Source organism: Mustela nivalis, assembly GCF_964662115.1.
Source record: "Mustela nivalis genome assembly, chromosome: 14".
Lineage (NCBI taxonomy): Eukaryota > Metazoa > Chordata > Mammalia > Carnivora > Mustelidae > Mustela > Mustela nivalis.
In genome coordinates this window covers 12,490,962-12,511,610 of record NC_139033.1, presented here as the reverse complement: position 1 = coordinate 12,511,610, position 20,649 = coordinate 12,490,962, and the positions used below count along the sequence as shown (strand labels likewise).

The 20,649-nt window shown below is 43.5% G+C and overlaps 1 protein-coding gene across 3 annotated transcripts in view; it reads left to right on the top strand.

Moving 5' to 3' along the window:
* The first annotated feature begins 4,505 nt into the window (after positions 1-4,505).
* The window catches only part of ANAPC5 (anaphase promoting complex subunit 5), a 43,383-nt gene continuing 27,239 nt past the window's right edge, over positions 4,506-20,649 (top strand). For 2 of the 3 annotated variants that reach the window (XM_082698398.1, XM_082698397.1), the window contains exons 1-5: positions 4,506-4,860; positions 8,087-8,166; positions 8,794-8,903; positions 9,761-9,953; positions 18,959-19,025. In XM_082698398.1, the coding sequence (XP_082554524.1) occupies positions 4,654-4,860; positions 8,087-8,166; positions 8,794-8,903; positions 9,761-9,953; positions 18,959-19,025 (657 nt within the window). In that variant the 5' untranslated portion in view covers positions 4,506-4,653. The remainder of the gene's footprint in view (positions 4,861-8,086; positions 8,167-8,793; positions 8,904-9,760; positions 9,954-18,958; positions 19,026-20,649) is intronic. The other variant, XM_082698399.1, reaches the window with a different exon arrangement.

Sequence of the window (20,649 nt, the reverse complement as noted above, 5' to 3'; positions counted from 1 at the left end):
CAGGTAAAGCATGTGCTCTGTGACACTGCTGGGCTTCCCATCTGTCGTGGGAGCTGCACATGACACGCCAGCACTTAGCTGCTGGAGAGCTGCTGTCTAATGAGCAATGGGGAACATTGGTTTTACTTGGCACACGTTTACTTGGGACGTACTGTGTTCAGAGACACAGAAAATCATGCGTATAGTCATCCATTACTCAAAATAACTTAAAACATCTTCGATAATGACTCCGTTCATTCATAGGCATGGCATTGCTCTTCATGACACCAGATTAAAGAACCAGCTGAGTTCCCAATGCTCATTAAGGCGCAGAGGCCATGGGAGGCTGGGTGGCTCAGTCGGTTAAGGATCTGCCTTCAGATCCCAGGGTACTGGGATCGAGCCCCGCATCGGGGCTCGTGCTCAGTGGGAAACCTGCTTCTCCCTCTCCCTCTGCCTGCCGCTCCCTGTGCTTGTCTCTTTTTCCCTCTCTGACAAATAAATAAATAAAATCTTAAAAAAAAAAAAAGATGCAGAGACCACCCTCGTTCATTGCTGGTGGGAGTGTGAAATGGTGTACCCACTGTGGAGAAGAGTCTGGCAGTTCCTAAAAAAGTTAAACACAGAGTTACCATATGACCCAGAAATTCCACTCCTAGGTATATACCCCCAAAGAATTTAAGACACTTGTTCATACAAAAATGTGTACATGAGTGCTCACAGCAATATGATTCACAATGGCCAAATGTCTATGGACAGATAGACATTTGCAGATAGACATATACAGATAAATCTAACATAATCTATCTTTACAACAGATTATTACTCAGCCGCAAAAAGGAATGAAATAGTGACCTAGGCTATGAAATGGACAAACCTCAGAAACATTACACTAAATGAAAGAAGCCAACACAAATGGCCACAGATTGTAGGTTTCATTTATATGAAGTGTCCAGAATATACCAATCTATAGACACAGAGAGATTAGTGGTTGCCAGGTGTTGGGGACATGGGGAACAGGGAGTGATTGCAAATGGGTCTGGGGTTTCATTCTGGGATTATTAAAATATCTTGGAATTAGATGTTCTGGAATTAGATGCTTGCAGATTCTTTCCCCATCCAGTCCAAACCTTTCATTGTTAATGTGACTAACCCAAATTCTAGGGAAGACTGGCTGTGTGAATCACAGAGAGAGTTCTCAAGGCTAAGACTAGATCTTGGGGGGTCTAATTCCCATGCTAACTTTCTTCTTGTTTCATCAGTCATGACCACATTTGAATCACCTTTTCTCTGATAGGCAGGAGACTATTTGGTGACTGGGGAACTAACAGGGACAGTCACTGAATACCACCCAAGATGAGATAAAGGCTCACATAGGACCAAATTAAGGAGACTGAAGGTTTTTCTGAGGACTAAACAGGTCTGGCAGGATAAATTGCTTTTAGTATATTTAATTATATATCAATAAAAACAATTACAGTTGCAAGAGCCAAAAACCTTCCTTAATCAAGCTAAAACAAAAAGCAAACAAAACAAAAGCCCCAAACCAGGTGGACAAACATTTGCTCATTTTTGTGGTTGGGAGATTTTCTGCTGGAAAAACTGATCCCACTGAAGAATGAACTGAAGAACTATGATCTTTTTTTTAAAAGATTTTTTTTATTTATTTGAGAGAGAGAGACAGTGAGAGAGAGCATGAGAGGGGAGAAGATTGGAGGGAGAAGCAGACTCCCCTTGGAGCTGGGAGCCCGATGTGGGACTCGATCCTGGGACTCCAGGATCATGACCTGAGCCGAAGGCAGTTGCTTAACCAACTGAGCCACCCAGGAGCCCTAAGAACTATGATCTTAAGGTAGAAACAGAAGTCAATGGACCATAGCTGTCTCTTCTCCTCTCCCACCCACCTCAGTTCTGCTCGTTTCTGTTTCTTTTTGCAAATTGGCCTTGTTCTCCCTTCCTACAAGTAGCATCAACAGCCCTGCCCGGCAACCTCAAGAGAAAGAGGGATCTTTTTTCTCCATAGTCCATAAAGCAAACCCCGAGAAGGATCTGATTTGTTCTGCTAGGACCATATGCCCATCCCCATATTCAGAAGGGCATGTTCTGTGACTTTTTTCAAATCAAAGACAACACATTTTGGGGAATGATAGTAGAGAATGCTCAAAAGACAAAATAAATAAACCAAAGTCCACAAGTTATAAATCCTTGCTTCTTTTATTGACTTGGAGGTCTGCTTTGAAATGTGAAAGGTGAAGAAGATCAGCGTTCAGTTTTCATAAAGAAGGGAGGTCAACCAAACATCTACAACAGCGAGACCTTCCTAGTCTCCCAGAGACAGAGACTGGGGATTTTTGACTTATGACCTATGCTACCTTTTTTTTCCTCAATGAGGTCAAATGACCATTTTGTCTATTTGCTGCTGTACCCCTAGGACTTAGCACAATGTCTGGCACATAATAGGTACTCAAAAATATTTGTGGAGTGAATTTTAAGGATTTGAATAACAAGTGACCCAAAGGAATCTTGGCAATAAGGAGCACATACCAGATACTAGGGGCCTATGTCAGAAATCGAGACTGCAGAGATTGAAAAACAAAACCCGGTGCCTGCCTCTGAGACACTCACAGCCCATCAGAGGGAGCTACTTATGCAGATCATTGGGGAAAAATGAAAAAAAAAAACCCAATAATAAGTATAATAAATGAGGCTTGAACAAAGTGCTTTGAAAATGATTACATAATCTCAGAAGAGATGATGGTATAGTAAACCCTAAGAGTTAAAGTGCTTTCAGGGGGTGCCTAGGTGGCTCAGTGGGTTAAGCATCTGCCTTTGGCTCAGGTCATGATCTCAGGGTCCCGGGATGGAGCCCCACATCAGGCTCTCTGCTCAGCAGGGAGCCTGCTTCCTCCCCTCTCTCTCTCTCTCTGCCTGCCTCTCTGCCTGCTTGTGATCTCTGTCTATCAAATAAATAAATAAATCTTTTAAAAAATATCAAAAGTAAATAAATAAATAAAAAGGGGCGAGGTTTACAAAAATAAACTGAGGCAAAGAAAGAAGTTATCTATGTTGAGGTGGCTGGGTGGCTCAGTCAGTTAGGCGTCTGCCTTCATCTCAGGTCATGATCTTGGGGTCCTGGGACCCAGCCCCAAGTGGGGCTCCCTGATCAGCAGGGAGTCTGCTTTTCCCTCTCCCTCTGCCCCTGTTTGTGCTCTCTTTCTCTCCCAAATAAATAAAATCTTAAAAAAGGAGTTATTTATGTATTTAATTTCCTGCGAAATGTCGATTTCCTCTTTTACAAATAAGAGACAGTTACATAGATATTGTATATGTTAAAAGATACAGAGTTGTATGTCCAAAATACATGTAATTGTATGTCCAAAGTGTACAGAGTTCTCAAGATAGGGAATTAAGGTTTTCTATTCCAAGTTACCAATAACTTGCTTTTGGGCACAGGAATTTATACATTTCTGCCTCATAATACTCTTAGTCTTGTGAACTAAGGCCACATATTCATTCATTATTCTATTAAACATACAGCGATTTAGACAAAAACAAAGTACTAGGCAGTGTGTGTGTGTGTGTGTGTGTGTGTGTGTCTGTATGTAGCCAGAGTTGAATAGTACCTGGTTTTTCTTTCAAGGGTCATTGAGATTAGTACCGAAGGCAAGTCATTATTAGTACTAATTCAGAAAAAAAAAAAAAAAAGTAATTCAGGCTATAGAGAAGCCTCTTGGGAGAGATACTGATGAATGGAAGGGGAATAGTAAAAAATTGTTTGAGAACATCGTCTAGGGATTGATTTTGCCAGGCTACGAATGCCAGACTAGAGATCTTGTAGTTTATTGGGTAGGAACCCAAAGTGGTATCACCCTCTATGACTCGGCTGTCTCTAAATGACATTTGTGAAATAGTGAGAAAAAATGTTTCATCGTCTTTAAAGAGCTAAATGAAACTTCCAAACACTGAGCTTAGAAATTAACATCATGAAACATACGAATTTTAGTGGTGCAAATTTGATTTCGTTGCTTTTAAACAGGATTGTTTCAAAATACAATTTTTTAAAAAAAGATTTTATTTATTCATTTGACAGAGAGAGGTCACAAGTAGGCAGAGTGTCAGGCAGAGAGAGAGGAAGGGAAGCAGGCCCCCTGCTGAGCAGAGAGCCTGATGCGGGACTCGATCCCCGGACCCTGAGATCATGACCTGAGCCGAAGGCAGCAGCTTAACCCACTGAGCCACCCAGGTGCCCCTCAAAATACAATTTTAACGGTTTTCAAATTAAACAAATTGGCAGCTCCCCCAACCACCCCAAACAGAGACGTTCAGCTGCGGCCCTCAAGGCATCATCTTCCTTTCACTGTCCCGCCCCAAGGCACTCGGGAACTTACTTCTTCCGCTCCAGTTTCTGTAGGGACTCAGTTTTGAGGTGCACCGTCTTTGCTCCATCCCGCACAGCACCCCTGGATATTCTAATTGGCTGTAGCCCTCCCATGTGCTATGGTTTACCTTCTCTGATTGGCCAATGGCTTGCCGCGAGCGAGGATACCGGTTTCCTGGGCTACAGCGGGATCCTGTGGGGGCCGGAGGAGGGTGGTGCGCTGCTTCAAGCCGGAACCCGGGCGTGGCGGCCGCGCCGTGGAGCGGCCGGGCTCCCGAACTTAGTCCCGGGGCACGATGGCCAGCGTCCACGAGAGCCTCTACTTCAACCCCATGATGACCAATGGGGTGGTGCACGCCAACGTGTTCGGCATCAAGGACTGGGTGACGCCGTATAAGATCGCGGTGCTGGTGCTGCTGAACGAGATGGGCCGCACGGGCGAGGGCGCCGTCAGCCTCATGGAGCGGCGGAGGCTCAACCAGCTGCTCCTGCCGCTGCTGCAGGTGAGCGGCCCCGCCGGCTCCCGCTCATTCAGCAAACCTTGACCGAGCACCTGCTCTGTGCCGGACACCGCCCTGGGCCTGGGGGCACGAGTGTTCAGCCGGCACTCTTGAAGCCCGGGAGGACCTCAAAAAAAAAAAAAAAAAAAAAAAAAAAGGAGTTAATCCACCTGCTAAGGACGAGTCCTTATTACTCCATCGACCAGGCGCTCTACATGCATTTTTTTTGGGGGGGGGTCATATTTGTTTCCAGCATTTCTCAGCTGAGCGACAGGGGAGGAATGCTTTTCCCAGACCCTCGTCATCTAGGGCGAGGGGCTGCACGTAGTCCTGAGCGATGGAGACGGGCGAATCGAACGGGCTCCCCGAGGACCGCAATTACCTAAAACCAGCAGCCGACCTTGAGCACTGAACCGTTGGTTAAGCCCTTTCCATGTTTTCTTTCATTTCGCAGACTCGGGGGATAGCAAGTCCCGAAACCTCGTTGGGTCTCTGGTTTCTCTCTGTAAAATGGGGACAGTAAGAGAGGCTCTGTTTGGGGAGGGTTGTGTTAAATTGGACTCTGCTTCACAGTGTGTGGCATATAGTAAAATGCTGAGTGTTAGCAGTTTTCCGTTTTAGTGTGTTTTCATGGGTCATGCACCTTTTATATCAGTTAGGGTTCTTCTCATTTGTATGCGTGATTTTATGATTGACTCTCCCCTGTTAGACTGCTATAAGGGCCGTGTTCTGTGCTACTTTTGTTCACTCTTGTTATCCCCAGAGCTTAGTAGAGCACCTAAGTAAAAGTGTGGGGTAAGTGAAATGGGATATACCCTCTCGTGGCAGATGGGTGGACTCCCGGGAACCGGGAGGACTTAGGAAGTGGAGTGTTAAGCTGGAACTTGAAGGATGAGTAGTTGTCTATTGAGCAGTGGTGGCAGAAACAAAGATCTGGGGTCCTGGGCCCCCACAACAGCAATATGCTTGATAAAGGGTTTGGGTTTTTGTTTTTTTGTTTTTTAGATTTATGTATTTGAAATAGCACGTGTACATGCAGGGGGAGGGGTAGAAGGAGAGGAAGAGGGAAAGAATCTCAAGTAGACTCCCAGCTGAGCTTGGAGTCCAATGAAGGGTTCCATCTCAGAACACTGAGATCATGACCTGAGCTGAGACCAGGTCCGCCGCTTAACTGACTGAGCTACCCAGGCACCCCTAAATGGCTTTTTAAAAAATACATCACCCAGGGGCGCCTGGGTGGCTCAGTTGGTTAATCGTCTGCCTTCCGCTCAGGTCATGATCTCCAGGTCCTGGGATGGAGCCCCACATTGGACTCCCTGCTCATCAGGGAGTCTCCTTCTCCCTCTCCCTCTGCCTCTCCCCCTGCTTGTGCTCTCTCCAAATTTCTCTCAAATGAATAAATAAAATCTTAAAGAATATATGTATACATTTTATACATAAAAAATTTATATACATATATAGCCATATATATAATCCGTATTAGTTGGGGGAGGGTACTGCAGACACAGATTAAGTGGCTTACCCAGTTGGTTGAATACAAGACTGGGGTCTCCATTACTTGTAGCTCCCAGTCCTAGCCACATTACTGTTATTACAAGTGTATTTTCCCCATTATTGAAATAAAAGTCATTATATTGTAAGATTCAGTAATAGAAGAAAGAAACAAAACAGTACTTGTGTTTTAGCTCCCATCAGTCTGCCTTTGTTCGTGCTGTTTTTTCTGTCTTAAATGATCCTTTGTGGTTCTTTGGTTCTTGTGGTTCTAATGTTCCAGTCAGACTCCCAATTCCTTTGCTTAATGTTTGACTTTAAGCATTAGTTAATTTTTAAAAACCAGTTAATTTTTAATTACTCAACTAACATACAAAAATTTATTGTAAAAACTTCAGCTGATACTAAAATTAATGGAGTGAAAGGTTATGGTTCTTCATGTCATCTGGTCCTTTTGCCTCAGAGATTATCACTGTTAATGTTCGCTCATTTAACTATTTATGGAGTCGCAGGTCAGAATAGAGCTTTCTAGACATTTTTTTAAATCCATGTGTATATAAATAGGTAAAAGCATATGATTGTAAGGATGTATTTGTATCCTTTTAATTTAATTTTGCTTGAATTAAAAAAATTTTTTTTACAAAAATAAAATTTTATTCTATAGCTTACTCCTTTCATTTAACCAGTCTTGGAGAGCTTTCCATGTCAGTACATTTGAATAGAGCCACCCAATTATTTTTAACAGCTACATTGTATTCCCCAATAAGGAAAGAAATATAACTCCTAATTTTAATGTTAAAGTAAGTTTATAGGGGCACCTGGGTGGCTCAGTGGGTTAAGCCTCTGCCTTCAGCTAGGGTCATGATGTCAGGGTCCTGGGATTGAGCCCCACTTTGGGCTCTCTGCTCAGCAGGGAGCCTGCATCCCCCACCCCTGCCTGTCTCTCTGTCTTCTTGTGATCTCTCTCTCTCTGTCAAATAAATAAATAAAATCTTTTTTAAAAGTTTATAACTTATTATAAGTTATGGATTAACTATTGATGGACTTACAGGTTCTTTTCAGTTTTTCTTCGTTTCAAACAACGCATGCCAAACATACCTTCCCCCGAAGTGGAATTGCTTTCCACGTCTAAAACTGGCATATATAGTGTCAACTTACTCTCCAAAAAAGATTCAGTGTTTGGTTTAAAACCTCAGCCAGACTGTAATCTTCTTGACAGAGAAGGATGCATACTCTTTGTCTCTACTGGTACCTTTTACGGACTTGGGCACATAGTGTCTGCCTACTTCACAAGGTTTTGGGAAGGATCAAATGAAATTGTTTGTGAAAAATAGGACACCTGTGTTTGAATAATGTTTTCCAGTTTACAAAGCACTTTTCCTTTTCTTACTCTTTCTCTGTCAGGAACAAGAGAGATGGTTACGATTATCTACATTTTGCTGATGAAGGAAACTAGCTTTGCCATGATTACAAAATAAAAAGGAAGGAAGGGCAGGTCCTTGGACTACAGAGTCTATGCTTTGTTTCCATTTTAAACCTTTCCTCCAATGAACCGAGAGTGCTTTGCAAATCTGATGTATTCCTTTAGCGTTTTACAGATTGGATATATTTGTGATTTGAAATTTCACATTTGGAATACCTGTTAAAGCAGAGGGGTTGATAAATGAATTCATGTTTACTCTGTACCATTTTCCAGCTCTTAAAATTTATCTGTAACCCCTCTGTCATCTTTATCCAGGGCCCAGATATTACACTGTCTAAACTGTACAAGTTAATTGAAGAATCTTGTCCCCAGCTGGCAAATTCAGTACAGATCAGGTGAGCTTTCTTTCCTTCTGTATATGTGAAAATACGTTTATGTAGATGAAAATTAGAAAAATGTACAAGATAATGAATTCTCTAAAAATATATCTTTGTTACTCTCAATTTTCCTAAGTACTTTACTTCTCTTTTTGAAAAATGGTTAACATTAAACATACTGTTTCAAAACTTATTTTTCTGTACAGATCTACCTTGTTCTTCTTAGTCGTTGCAGAGAATTACATTTTTGCTGGCTGATCTGTTATTTTGACACATTTTATGATCATGAACCTAAGTACTTTACTTCTCTTTTTGAAAAATGGTTAACATTAAACATACTGTTTCAAAACTTATTTTTCTGTACAGATCTACCTTGTTCTTCTTAGTCGTTGCAGAGAATTACATTTTTGCTGGCTGATCTGTTATTTTGACACATTTTATGATCATGAAAACATGAGCAGTGATGCTTTTTAGAATAATGAGAGTGATATTTTGGATTGTCAAGTTTGTTTTATGTGCCACCATTTTATATGAATATCTAATTTGCTTTTAAAATAGCTTTATTGGGTATAACTGTGGAATGTGAAACATGAGAGGATGTTCAGAGGGACTTCCTAAAATACGCACCTCAATTTTCTCATTCAGAATCAAACTGATGGCTGAAGGCGAATTGAAGGATATGGAACAATTTTTTGATGACCTTACAGATTCTTTTTCTGGAACTGAACCAGAGGTTCACAAAACGAGTGTAGTAGGTATGACGCTCTTTTAAGGAGAGCAGAGAATGTTTTCATTGAAGTGAGCAGCTTTCTGAATCACATCTATCATGACTCTGCCATTTCTGAACAAACACAGTGGGGTATTGGACACGTTTTAGTTGGTATTTCTTGCCTTGCCATTGTATCCTATGTTTATGTAACTATCTTGTGGAAAAGCCATCTTCTGTTTTGTCTGTAATAGTCCCAACTATTAGGCTGGTCCTGGGGCCTTTTAGGGTTTCAGAGCTGTTTCTCATAGTTCTCTGGATTCCTTGTCTGCACCATACGACTCTAAGTCAGGGTCACTATTTAAACTTTTATGAACAGAAGTGAAGTAAGACTGTATCATTGCTATAGTTAATAAGGTGCATACATGAAATTTCTTGAGGCTTTTCTATTAGGCTTATATCCATACTTCATTCGGCTTTTTTGTGGGATAGTTTTTATGTCATTCAACATCAGTTATTCCATGATCTCCCGTGTGCCAGGATCTGGACTTACAGGATAGATAGGGACCTTCCTCTTGTGGAGATCGCATGCTGGTAGGGTGAGGCTAGATGGTGACAAGTAAACAAGTAAATAACATAATTTCAGATAGTTCCAGTAGCCACGAGAAAACATTTTGGATGGCTAAAGATGATAGGGTGTGGGGGCAGTGGGGTGAGCTGGGGACTGAACCCTGTATAAGATGAGGAAACCAGTTTTGTGAAAGATGGGGAAAGAACATTCTGGGAGGAGGGAATAGCAATTGCAAGTATCTCTTTTTGATTCTTTTGCAGGCAGAGTTGCAAGAAACAGTATCAACATTATGTAGCCTGGATTTTAGTTAATGCCTTCTCCTGTGTATTTTCTAGGTTTATTTCTGCGCCATATGATCTTGGCCTACAGTAAGCTTTCTTTCAGTCAAGTGTTTAAACTGTACACTGCCCTTCAACAGTACTTCCAAAATGGTGAGAAAAAGACAGTGGAGGATGCTGACATGGAACTGACCAACAGAGAGGAGGGCGAAAGAAAAATGGAAAAAGAAGAACTTGATGTGTCTATACGGTAATTTGGGGTTTTTGGGTAGGCATCCCTTTCCTGTGAAATAGTATAATTATAGGCATAGTAAATCCTCATTCATTCAGAGCTCACATGCTGCCCGCTGTCTTTTTGCCCCTTTAGATCTAAGAAGTTGACCCGTATGGGTTGCTTCAGTGGGCTTCTTGCCTTCTGATTTCTGACTGGGAGGCAGTAGTGGGCCGAGGAGAGTGGGGTCAGGTTGTTGATCCGCTGGCTCCCTTCCCTCAGGGCCATAGTGGACTGTCTGTGGGGTCACAGCTTCTATCAGGTGGTCCTCTCTGCGTTCTTGTGGGATCGGGGAACTAGGAAGAGGTTCCCAGGCCTGGGGTGTCAGGTTCCCCACTCACCAGCCCTGGGAACTGTATTGTCCCTTACAGCTTCTCTGTCTCCTGCCCGGAGTTTTATAAGTGGTCCTTTATTAAACTCTTCTCAGATCACCCCATCTGAATGTGCCATTTGTTTCCTGCTGGGACCCTCCCAGACCGATAGTGTTCCTTATGTCAGAGTGAGTTAAGAGTTGATTAATTCAGTGAAAATGTATGGCGTGCCTATTAAAGTTTAAGCAGAGGAGATGGCGTGCCACTGCTCACCTAGTTGTTGAAGCTCAGAACCTCAGAGTGTCCTTGGTTCCCCCCTCTGTCACCCCGACAGCCAGTCCCTCAGCCCAGGCACTTGTTCCTCCACGACAGTTTGGTCTTAGTTCACTTGTCTCCATCGCCACTGCTGCCCCTGCAGCCCCAGCGCCGCATCTCCACTAAGGCTAGACTTCTCCGGCCTCCCCGCTGGCCTCCTTGCCTCCGCTCTGGTCTCCCTGCAGTGGGTTTCCTGCAGCATCCAAGGGAGCCCCTGCGCACGTAAACCGTACCCTTCTGCCCCAAACGCGCAGCGACTATTGGTGTTCGGACCAGAATCCCAGCCCGTCACGGCCTTAGAGGCTGTGTGTTCCGGCCCCGTCACCCTCCGCCTCTTTCTCCTCACTCTCCACCCCGCCCTTCGCGGGTCAGCAGCTCGGCCTGCTCTCAGCTCTGCTAATACTCCATGCTGACTTCGGCTCCAGCTCTGGCCTCATCACACAAGCCTTCCCTGAACACATCTCTGAAGTAATCTCCATCCCAAATACTTCTTTAGTTCCATCAAGGCTCTCCTCACGGAGTAACTTCACATTTATTTGCTTACTCCGTTGTATCTGTCTTCTGCCTTGGCACCCCTTCAGATCTAAGACCCCTGTCTGTCTTGCTTCGGGGCATCTTTCCCAGTGCTTAGTGTACTGCCTGCCTGACAGAATGTGTCGGTGGATATGTGCTGGATGAGTGACTGCAGAAAATCAACACACACAGCCTGTCGCCCGCACTGCCCAGTGGTCCCTAAAGCGCTTTTTACTGACTTCCTTCACTTCACTCCCTCACTTCCCCTCCCCCCACTTGTTACCTGGGATCACCTCCCAAGTAAACTGCTGCCGCTGGGAGAGAAGGATACACACGTGTGTATATACGTGTACAGTATATGCCATTACGTGTATACGTGTACATATATATGTGTACAGTATATGCCACATACGTGTATACATGTGCATATATATGTGTACAGCATATGCTATATGTGTGCATATATATGTGTACAGTATATGCCATATACGTGTATATGCGTGCATATATATGTGTACAGTATATGCCATATCTGATCTCGAGGAGCCCAACGTGTGGTGAGGACGACTGGCATCACAGATCATCACACTGCAGCATGCTCAGAGCTCTGATTTAAGTAAGCCTTGCCTGTCCTGAGGAGACCGGCTAAACACCGTCGGGGAATGGTTCGTTCCTAGAGTGGCCTTTGTTTGATTCCATGATTTGTTGAGCACATACTGGGCGCAGGAGCTTATATACCATTAAATACTTCCAAAATCTCACTCACTTAGAGCTGCTAACAAATGCCTCTCACGTAGTGGAGGCAGAACAGTGTAGGCTTGAGTCTGGCTCTGGTGACAGACTGCTGGCTTAGGGTTTCGGCTCCTCCACTTATCCTCTGTGTGATTCTGGGCCAGTTACTCACCCTCTCTCTCTCTGTGCCTCAGCGTCCTCATCTGCAAAACGGGGCATCCCGTCCCCTCCTCAGAGGGGTGTTGCGAGCATTAAATGTCAGATCCATGTAAGTGCTTGGAACTGTGCCTGGCACGTAGTAAACGGCCAGTGAATACAGGCGCTCTTTTTCTCTAGTTTCTCTTTTAGCTCAGCTGCCTCAGGAGTGCATCCAGGCCACAGGGTCGTCCTTGCTCTGGCTACTTTATCTACTTCAGGTTGCAGAATGTCACTTCCTGCGAAATGTTAAAGTTCAGACTTATTTTGGTTTGCCTGTCTCCTAAATCAATCCTATGTAATTAGGTCTAACTGCATCGTTTTGCTTTTATCCTATTCTAAGAACTCATCTTTGTGTGACCCAGTGTATTTACTATGAAGGTGTATCGTTTCATGTCAAATCATGATGCTGTACATCTGAAACTAATGTCACATTGTGCACACTATACTCAAAAGAAACAAAGAAAAAGAAAAAAAGAAGAAGAAAGTCTACAGTGAATTACAATGTCTAAAAACTTTTTTTAGGGGCGCCTCAGTGGCTTAGTGTGTTAAAGCCTCTGCCTTCGGCTCAGGTCATGATCCCAGGATCCTGGGATCAAGGCCTGCATTGGGCTCTCTGCTCAGTGGGGAGCCTGCTTCCCTTCCTCTCTCTCTGCTTGCCTCTTGACTACTTGTGATCTCTGTCAAATAAATAAAATCTTTAAAAAAATTATATATATAGATATATAATTTTTTTATATATTATATTTATATATAATTTTTTAAAAGGTTTCTTATTTATTTATTGTCAGAGAGCACAAGCAGGCAGCATCACAGGCAGAGGCAGAGAGAGAAACAGGCTCCCTGCTGGACAAGGAGCCCGATGCGGGACTCGATCCCAGGACCTCGGGATCATGACCTGAGTCGAAGGCAGCGGCTTAACCGACTGAGCCACCCAGGCATCCCTTTTATTATATTTTTTAAAGATTTTTATTTACTTATTTATTTGACAGACAGAGATCATAAGCAGGCAGAGAGGCAGGTAGAGAGGTTGAGCAGAGAGCCCGATGTGGGGCTGGATCCCAGGCCCCTGAGATCATGACTTGAGCCGAAGGCAGAGGCTTTAACCCCCTGAACCACCCAGGCGCCCCCCCAAAAAAACTTTTTTTAAAAAAATAGGGGTGGAGAATTTTAAACCATAAGAACTGAGAATCAAATTGCATATATATTACAGTTGTATGTCTTCCCAGCGATAAAACAGAAATGTTTTTTCACTTAAAATATACAATATGCAGAATGCTCTGTAATGGTTAAAAATGTATACCAATGTAAATTTTCATAATTTTCCAGTAAGTGACATTTCTGGACCAAAAAAAAAAAAAGGTGTATGTATAGTTCCAGAAGATAGTGTACATATAGTAACTGAATTTTGTCACTGAAATTAAAGAGATACACTATTTAAATATTTTTCTTGGGGCGCTTGGGTGGCTCAGTGGATTAAAGCCTCTGCCTTCGGCTCGGGTCATGATCTCCAGGTCCTGGGATCTAGCCCTGCATCGGGTTCTCTGCTCAGCAGGGAGCCTGTTTCCCTCTCACTCTCTGCCTGCCTCTCTGCCTACTTGTGATCTCTCTGTCAAATAAATTTTTAAAAAATCTTAAAAATAAATAAATAAATAAATAAATATTTTTCTCAATTATCACAATTTTTTGTCAACAAAGAAATGGTTTTACTTGTAATAAGATTTTATTTTATAGAATATATTTACATTAAAAAAAGAAATAATATATTTACATTCATTTTTTGTTTTTTAAAGAGGAAAATTTTATTTTTTGTGATCTTTTCCAATGTTTTATTGCATTATGAAAAGCTTCTTAATTTAGCTCTTTTCTTTCTGTTTACTTTCTTTCTTTCTTTCTTTTTTTTCATTATTGGAATGTTTTCAGGTCTCTTTTCTTCAGGAAAGTTATTTTTCTTGTCCTGGATATTTGTATTAAAATTAGAAAGGAGTGGGGCGCCGGAGTGGCTCATTCAGTCAAATGTCCGACTTGATCTCAGCTCAGGTCTTAATCTTAGAGTCGTGAGTTCAGCCCCACATTGGGCTCCATGCTGCGTGGCGTGGAACCTATATGAAATAAATAAATAAATAATAAAGCAAACTAGAGGGGCGCCTGGGTGGCTCAGCGGGTTAAAGCCTCTGCCTTCAGCTCAGGTCATGATCCCAGGGTCCTGGGATCGAGCCCTGCATTGGGCTCTCTGCTCAGCAGGGAGCCTGCTTTCTCCTCTCTCTTTGCCTGCCTCTCTGCCTACTTGTGATCTCTGCCTGTCAAATAATAAAATCTTAAAAAAAAAAAAAAAAACCCACAGATTAGAAAGGGGAAAGAAAGCAATATTGCATAGCTTGCAAATCTCCCATCCCACAGTGAAATTATTCTTATCTGGATGGAGAAACCCAACCGCTAATTAATTGATTTTTCCCCCACTGTTAGTTTAGAAGAGAGGGAAGAATTATTTAGTCCACGGATGTTTATCATTTATCAAAAAAATCCCATCACAGAGGAGAGGGCATGCTGAAATTGAGCCTGTGTTTCATTTGTCGGCAGTTGCCAAGTGCCAGCAGTCAGGACCAGGCTGATAGGATTAGCCCGTGTGAGTCTGCCACGGAGGCTACGGGTCTGCAGGCTGCTGTAATTACAGCCTCCCTGTGCTCCTAAAAGGACCTTAACAGAAGTAGAAATTCTCTGGTAATTCTTCCCTTGCCAGTGATTTAATATAAATCTCCCAGACTCATTAATTTATTCAACAAATACTTCCTGAGTGCTTCCTGTGTACCAGATACCATGGCAAGAGGCTGTGTTGTCACCAAGGGGAGAGGGCCCTGTCTTCACGGAGTCCTGTGCGGAGGGTCAGATAATAGAGAGGCAACTGATCATTTATGTAGTTTCAGAGCAAAGCATTGCCTTTGAGAGGAAACGGAACCCTCAGGTAGAGGGTAGAGAGAGAGTAACTGGGGTCCGGCTGAGGAGGGGCCCCTCAGACCCAGAGCCGGGTGATGAAGGAGCCAGGAGAAATTGCCAGAGCACACGGCATACACCCTGCTTCCAAGATAGGACAAGCTGCTTGTTGGAGGCACAGATGGAGGACTGTGGCTCGGGGCGAGGGGCTGCCTCGTGCCCTCTGTTCACCTCATAGGGGTGAGGTCCTCGCTTCCTCCTTGAATGTTTAAAGATTTTTTTTTTAAATTTATTTATTTGACAGAGAGATCACAAGTAGGCATAGAGGCAGGCAGAGAGAGAGAGAGGAGGAAGCAGGCTCCCCGCTGAGCAGTGAGCCCGATGCGGGACTCGATCCCAGGACCCCGAGATCATGACCTGAGCCGAAGGCAGCGGCTTAACCCACTGAGCCACCCAGGCGCCCTCCTCCTTGAATGTTTAATAACCGTTTCTGTCCCGGTCCCTCGCTGCCCCTGCTTCTGTCAATATCCTGCTCAGAAACCTCGAAGGATTTCACAGTCTCCCCAGCTGGTGTTCAAGGCCTTCCACAGTTGACCTTTCTGCCATTACTTGCAGTTTCTCAGCTTGGATCCTTTATCCCGGTCCTGGTCTTGCCCTTTGTTTCCCTTTCCGGGAACACCTTCTCCGTCATCATTTTCTCTGCTCCTTCCCAGCTTGCAAGTGATTCTCCCCATTTCTCAGTGCAGAGTTCATCATCACATTTGGCATTTATCGCTTACTGCTGTCTTCTCACCTGGGTGAGACTCAGCCTTCCCCAGGACTGGAAGCCTGTTCACACATTGCGTGGCCTCCCGCACCTAGACCAGGGTTTTCTGCACTGCAAATATCCAGAAACAAAACATAAAATCTTTGTTGATTGATTAATCTCGTATTTTCAAAATTTCAATGCAGTGGTAGATTTAAGACTTTGAGAGGAATTTCCAGACTCCTGAGTGTCTCACAAATGCCATATGCTATGTTCATATTAGAAACGTACATCTTTCCAGCTTTTGAGTGCAGTTTTATAAGGTTCATGGACTTAAATAAAGCCCATCCACGGACCCAGCTTAAGTGCCCTTGATTTCTAGCACTAGTAAGTCTAAAATTCTGTCTCAGCTAATAATTGGGTTGATAAGCAAGGTACACTTGAGCCCTTTTCCCAAATAGGTAGCCTTTTTCCTAAACTGAATACCTCTGTGGCTTCTAACAAGTTACTCTTTCTTCTGCACGTATGTGTGGGGCCCTGAGGAATCTGGAGGAGTCATTGAAGGATGGTTTGGGCCATGGTGTTTTTTTTTTGTTTTTTTTTTAAAGATTTTATTTATTTATTTGACAGAGAAATCACAAGTAGATGGAGAGGCAGACAGAGAGAGAGAGAGAGGGAAGCAGGCTCCCCGCCGAGCAGAGAGCCCGATGCGGGACTCGATCCCAGGACTCTGAGATCATGACCTGAGCCGAAGGCAGTGGCTTAACCCACTGAGCCACCCAGGCGCCCCTGGGCCATGGGGTTTTTACTTGCTCCCCCCAAGCTGGTTCATGTCACCTATGGTTACCACTGTGGAGGCCAGAACCGAATTCGATCTTCATTTGTGGGGACTGTACTTCCTTCTTTACAGAATCAGTTTGCAGGGGCACCTGGGTGGCTCATTCAGTTAGGTGGCTGCTTTTGGCTCATCGTGGTCCCAGGGTCCTGCGATCGAGCCCTGTGTCAGGCTCCCTGTTTGGTGGGGAACCTGCTTCTCCCTCTCCCTCCTCCTGTTGCTCCCCCTGCTTGTACTCTCTCTCTATGTCAAATAAATAAATAAAATCTTAAAAAAAAAAAAAAAAAGAATCAGTTTGCATTGATGCTGATTTTCTCTGTGCTCTACTGACTGAGCCGGCCAGGTGCCCTGATCGAGGAAGCGAGGACCTCACCCCTCTGAGGTGAACAGAGGGCATGATCGTTTAGAGGCTGATGGGACCAGTATTGTGTGTCCAGTTTCATTCAGATGAATTCATTAATTCATCAAATCAAACTTCTCTCCAGCCTTTTTTTTTTTTTTTTTTTTTAGAGTTTATTTGTTAGAGAAAACACGAGAGAGGGGAGGGCAGAGGGAGAAGCAGACGCCCCGCTATGTGGGGAGCCCGATGCGGGACTTGATCCCAGGACCCTGGGATCATGAGACGAAGGCAGACACTTAACCAAACGAGCCACCCAGGTGCCCTATCACTAGCCTTTCTGTGTGTAGCCATGTTTCTTCCAAGCCTTGGGTTTACCTTGGTTACGAGATATGTTAAGAGAAAAGGGCTCCTGACTGCCCAGTAACTGTTTTCCGTTTGAGAACTTGGCCTGAGAATTCGTTTTCCATTTCCCTCCAGGTCACTGTTGTGTCACTGATCTTTGTTAGACCTGGGTTGGGGCTTTCTCTTGGCAGCTGTAATGATTGCAGAATCTGATACACAGCCTTAGGGATTGTTAGGTAATATTTATCAGAAATGAAGCCAGGAGAATATTAGAGCAGTACTTCCCGAAGTGTTTTCCGTGGAACACTCATGCTTCTCGAAAGTTTTGAGGAAAGGATTCTTTGTTCAATGAGTTTGCTCAGTGGTACATTAAACAAAAGTAAATAAACTTTCTTTCTGTTGGATTTCTCTCACCTGTGTCATGAATCTCCAAGCAAGATAGAGTGTGTAACGTTCCCCAAATTTTGTAACCTCAGGAGCATTTTCTTTCAGAATACCCATTCACATATCATTTACACAAAAGTTGGAGAACTGCTGTATTAGATGCAGAGTGCATCTAATGAAAGCATTCTTTATGAGTAAATATTGATTTTTATACTTCCCATCATCCTATACAGGAGTCCATTTCTTCAGAGTCTTGGGGCAAAAGGGTGTTATTACTCATATTTTGGTGTCAAAATAAGGCTTCACTCTTGTGCATGGGTAGATTTCTCAAGCCCAGCTTTATATCCCTATATCCTTGTCTGTTAATTCTGCATAATGTAAATTTCTAGGGAGAGATTTCTTAGCAGAAGCCACTTTTTTCTTGCTCTTGAGTACACCACATCTTGTATCTGTAACAAGGAGATAGAAACTCTTCATTCATTCATTCCGCAAACTCTGAGTGCCCGTTTTGTTCCTAGACATGGTGCTCAGTATTGGCGTCCAGCTGCAAGTAAGAGGTGTGGCGATGCATCCGCGCGTGCTCAGCCTCTCTAGGAGACAGTGGGAGCTCGGTGGGAGGCGTCAGCAGAGATTCTTGGAGGACATGACACTCGAGTCAGTCTCGAATAATGGGTGGGGTACTGCAGTCCAACAGCGGGTGGGACAGTGGGCCCTGCAGGCTGAGGAAGCAGTGGGGGCATCTTGGCGCATAGGAGATCATGAAGTCAGGCTGGGGGTATGCGTGAGAAAGAAAAGGCGAAGGATCGCGTTGTGGCTTGGACCACTCATGGAGCCTTGCGCCTGCCCTGCTAAGTAGCGTGGGCTTTATTCTGGAAGCTGGGGGGTACCACTCAAGGGCTTTAAATCAGGCATACCATGAGAGATGTGTACGGTGGAAAGATCCCGCTATGTGGAACTTAGGTCTGTAACTCTCCGTAATTCTATTGTGCAAACTGTGGCAGGTCATTCCACATCCCCATCACTGTTTGTGGATGATTTTTTCTATTTCTGAGAGGAGAGAATTAATTGTAAAGATTTTTGAGCTCTTCTGATGAAGTTATTGACTTCGTCAGCCTCACCATTCTTGCTGTTGTGTAATTCTTTTTTGTTTGTTTGACTTTTAAGTTTTTATTTTAATTCCCATTTGGTTACCGTACAGTGTCATACTAGTTTCAGGTGTACGATACAATGGATTCAGCACTTCATATGAAACCCAGTGCTCATAACACAAGCACTCCTCATCACCTGGTTCTTCCATCCCCTGGTGTAATTCTTTAATAGTTTTGTTTTATTTTCTTCCAGAGAAGAGGAGGTATCTTGCAGTGGGCCTCTCTCCCAAAAACAAGCAGAATTTTTTCTTTCTCAACAGGTATGTTAATTCTGTTATTTATCCCAAACTTTTATTTTTTTTAATTTTAAAAAGATTTTATTTATTTATGGGGGGCACAAGCAGGGGGAGGAGCAGGCAGAGGGAGAAGCAGGCTCCCCGCTGAGCAGGGGGCCTGACACGGACTCGATCCCAGGACCCTGGGATCATGACCTGAGCTGAAGGCAGATGCTTAACTAACTGAGCCACCCAGGTGCTTCTATCATAAACTTTTATTATTTATTTAGTTATTTATTTATTTTAAAGATTTTATTTACTTATTTGACAGACAGTGAGAGAGGGAACACAGACAGGGGGAGTCGGAGAGGGAGAAGCAAACTTTCTGCGGAGCAAGTAGCCTGATGTGGGGCTCGATCCCACAACCCTGGGATCATGACCTGAGCCAAAAGCAGATGCTTAACAACTGAGCCACTAATACACCCCATAACTTTTAATATTCTGTGGAGGGATGCCTGGGTGACTCTTGGTTAAGCATACAACTCTTGATTTTTGGCTTTGGTCATGATCTTCCGGTTGTGGGATCAAGCCCTACAGCAGGCTCCACACTCAGCAGGGAGTCTGCGGGAGAATCTCTCTCTCTCTCCCTCTCCCCTTACCTCTCCCCCTGCTCTCTCCCTCTCTCAAATAAATAAATAAATTAAAAATTTAATAAGTAAAAACACGTCCTGTGGCATTATATGTCATCACATGTGCCTATCTTGTTAGTAGTTTTATTAGTGAATCTGCATTATTCCTTTGTCCTCTGTCCTCTTTTCTTCACTAACAATGCAGTGTGATTATGTGTTCTTTATGATTTTGTGTGTGATTTTCTCTCTCTCTCTTTTTTTTAAAGATTTTGTTTATTCATTTGGCAGGGGGAGAGAGAGAGATCATAAGTAGGCAGAGAGGCAGGCAGAGAGAGAAAGGGAAGCAGGCTCCCTGTTGAGCAGAGAGCCGGATGCAGGACTCAATCCCAGGACCATGAGATCATGACCTGAGCCGAAGGCAGAGGCTTAACCGACTGAGCCATCCAGGCGCCCCTCTTTTTCAGTCTTTTTAAAAACGATATCATTTTTTAAGTAATCTCTACATACAACATGAGGCTTGAACTTAAAACTCCAAGATCAAGAGTTGAATGCTCTACTGACTGAGCCAGTCAAGTGCCCCATGATTTTATTTTTCTTAAAGTTATAATATATGTTCGTTTTATAATAGTGTGTGACTAACACAGCCCAAAAACCTGATTTGGAAGACTGACTTCTCTTTCCCTAACATTTTATTATGGACATTTTCAAACAGAAAGAAAAGTTGAAAAGCATTGCACAGTGAATACCCACATACCTGTCACCTAGATACCACAATTACTGTTCTATTCTCTCCTTATCATACACCTGCACATCGCTTATCCTGCCACCATTTCATCTTTGATGCATTTCAGTTTGCAGACATCAGTACATTTTACCACAGACATTTCTTGCTGGTGCTTTTGAGCTGTACTTTTTCATTTGCTTGGGAACGGAAGCGGAATATTTTTCTCCCATGTTGTTTTCAAGTATAGGATTTTGATTTTTTTTTTTTTGTTCTACTTTCCTAATTTTCCTTAATTTTGTTAGTAATTTTCTTTCTG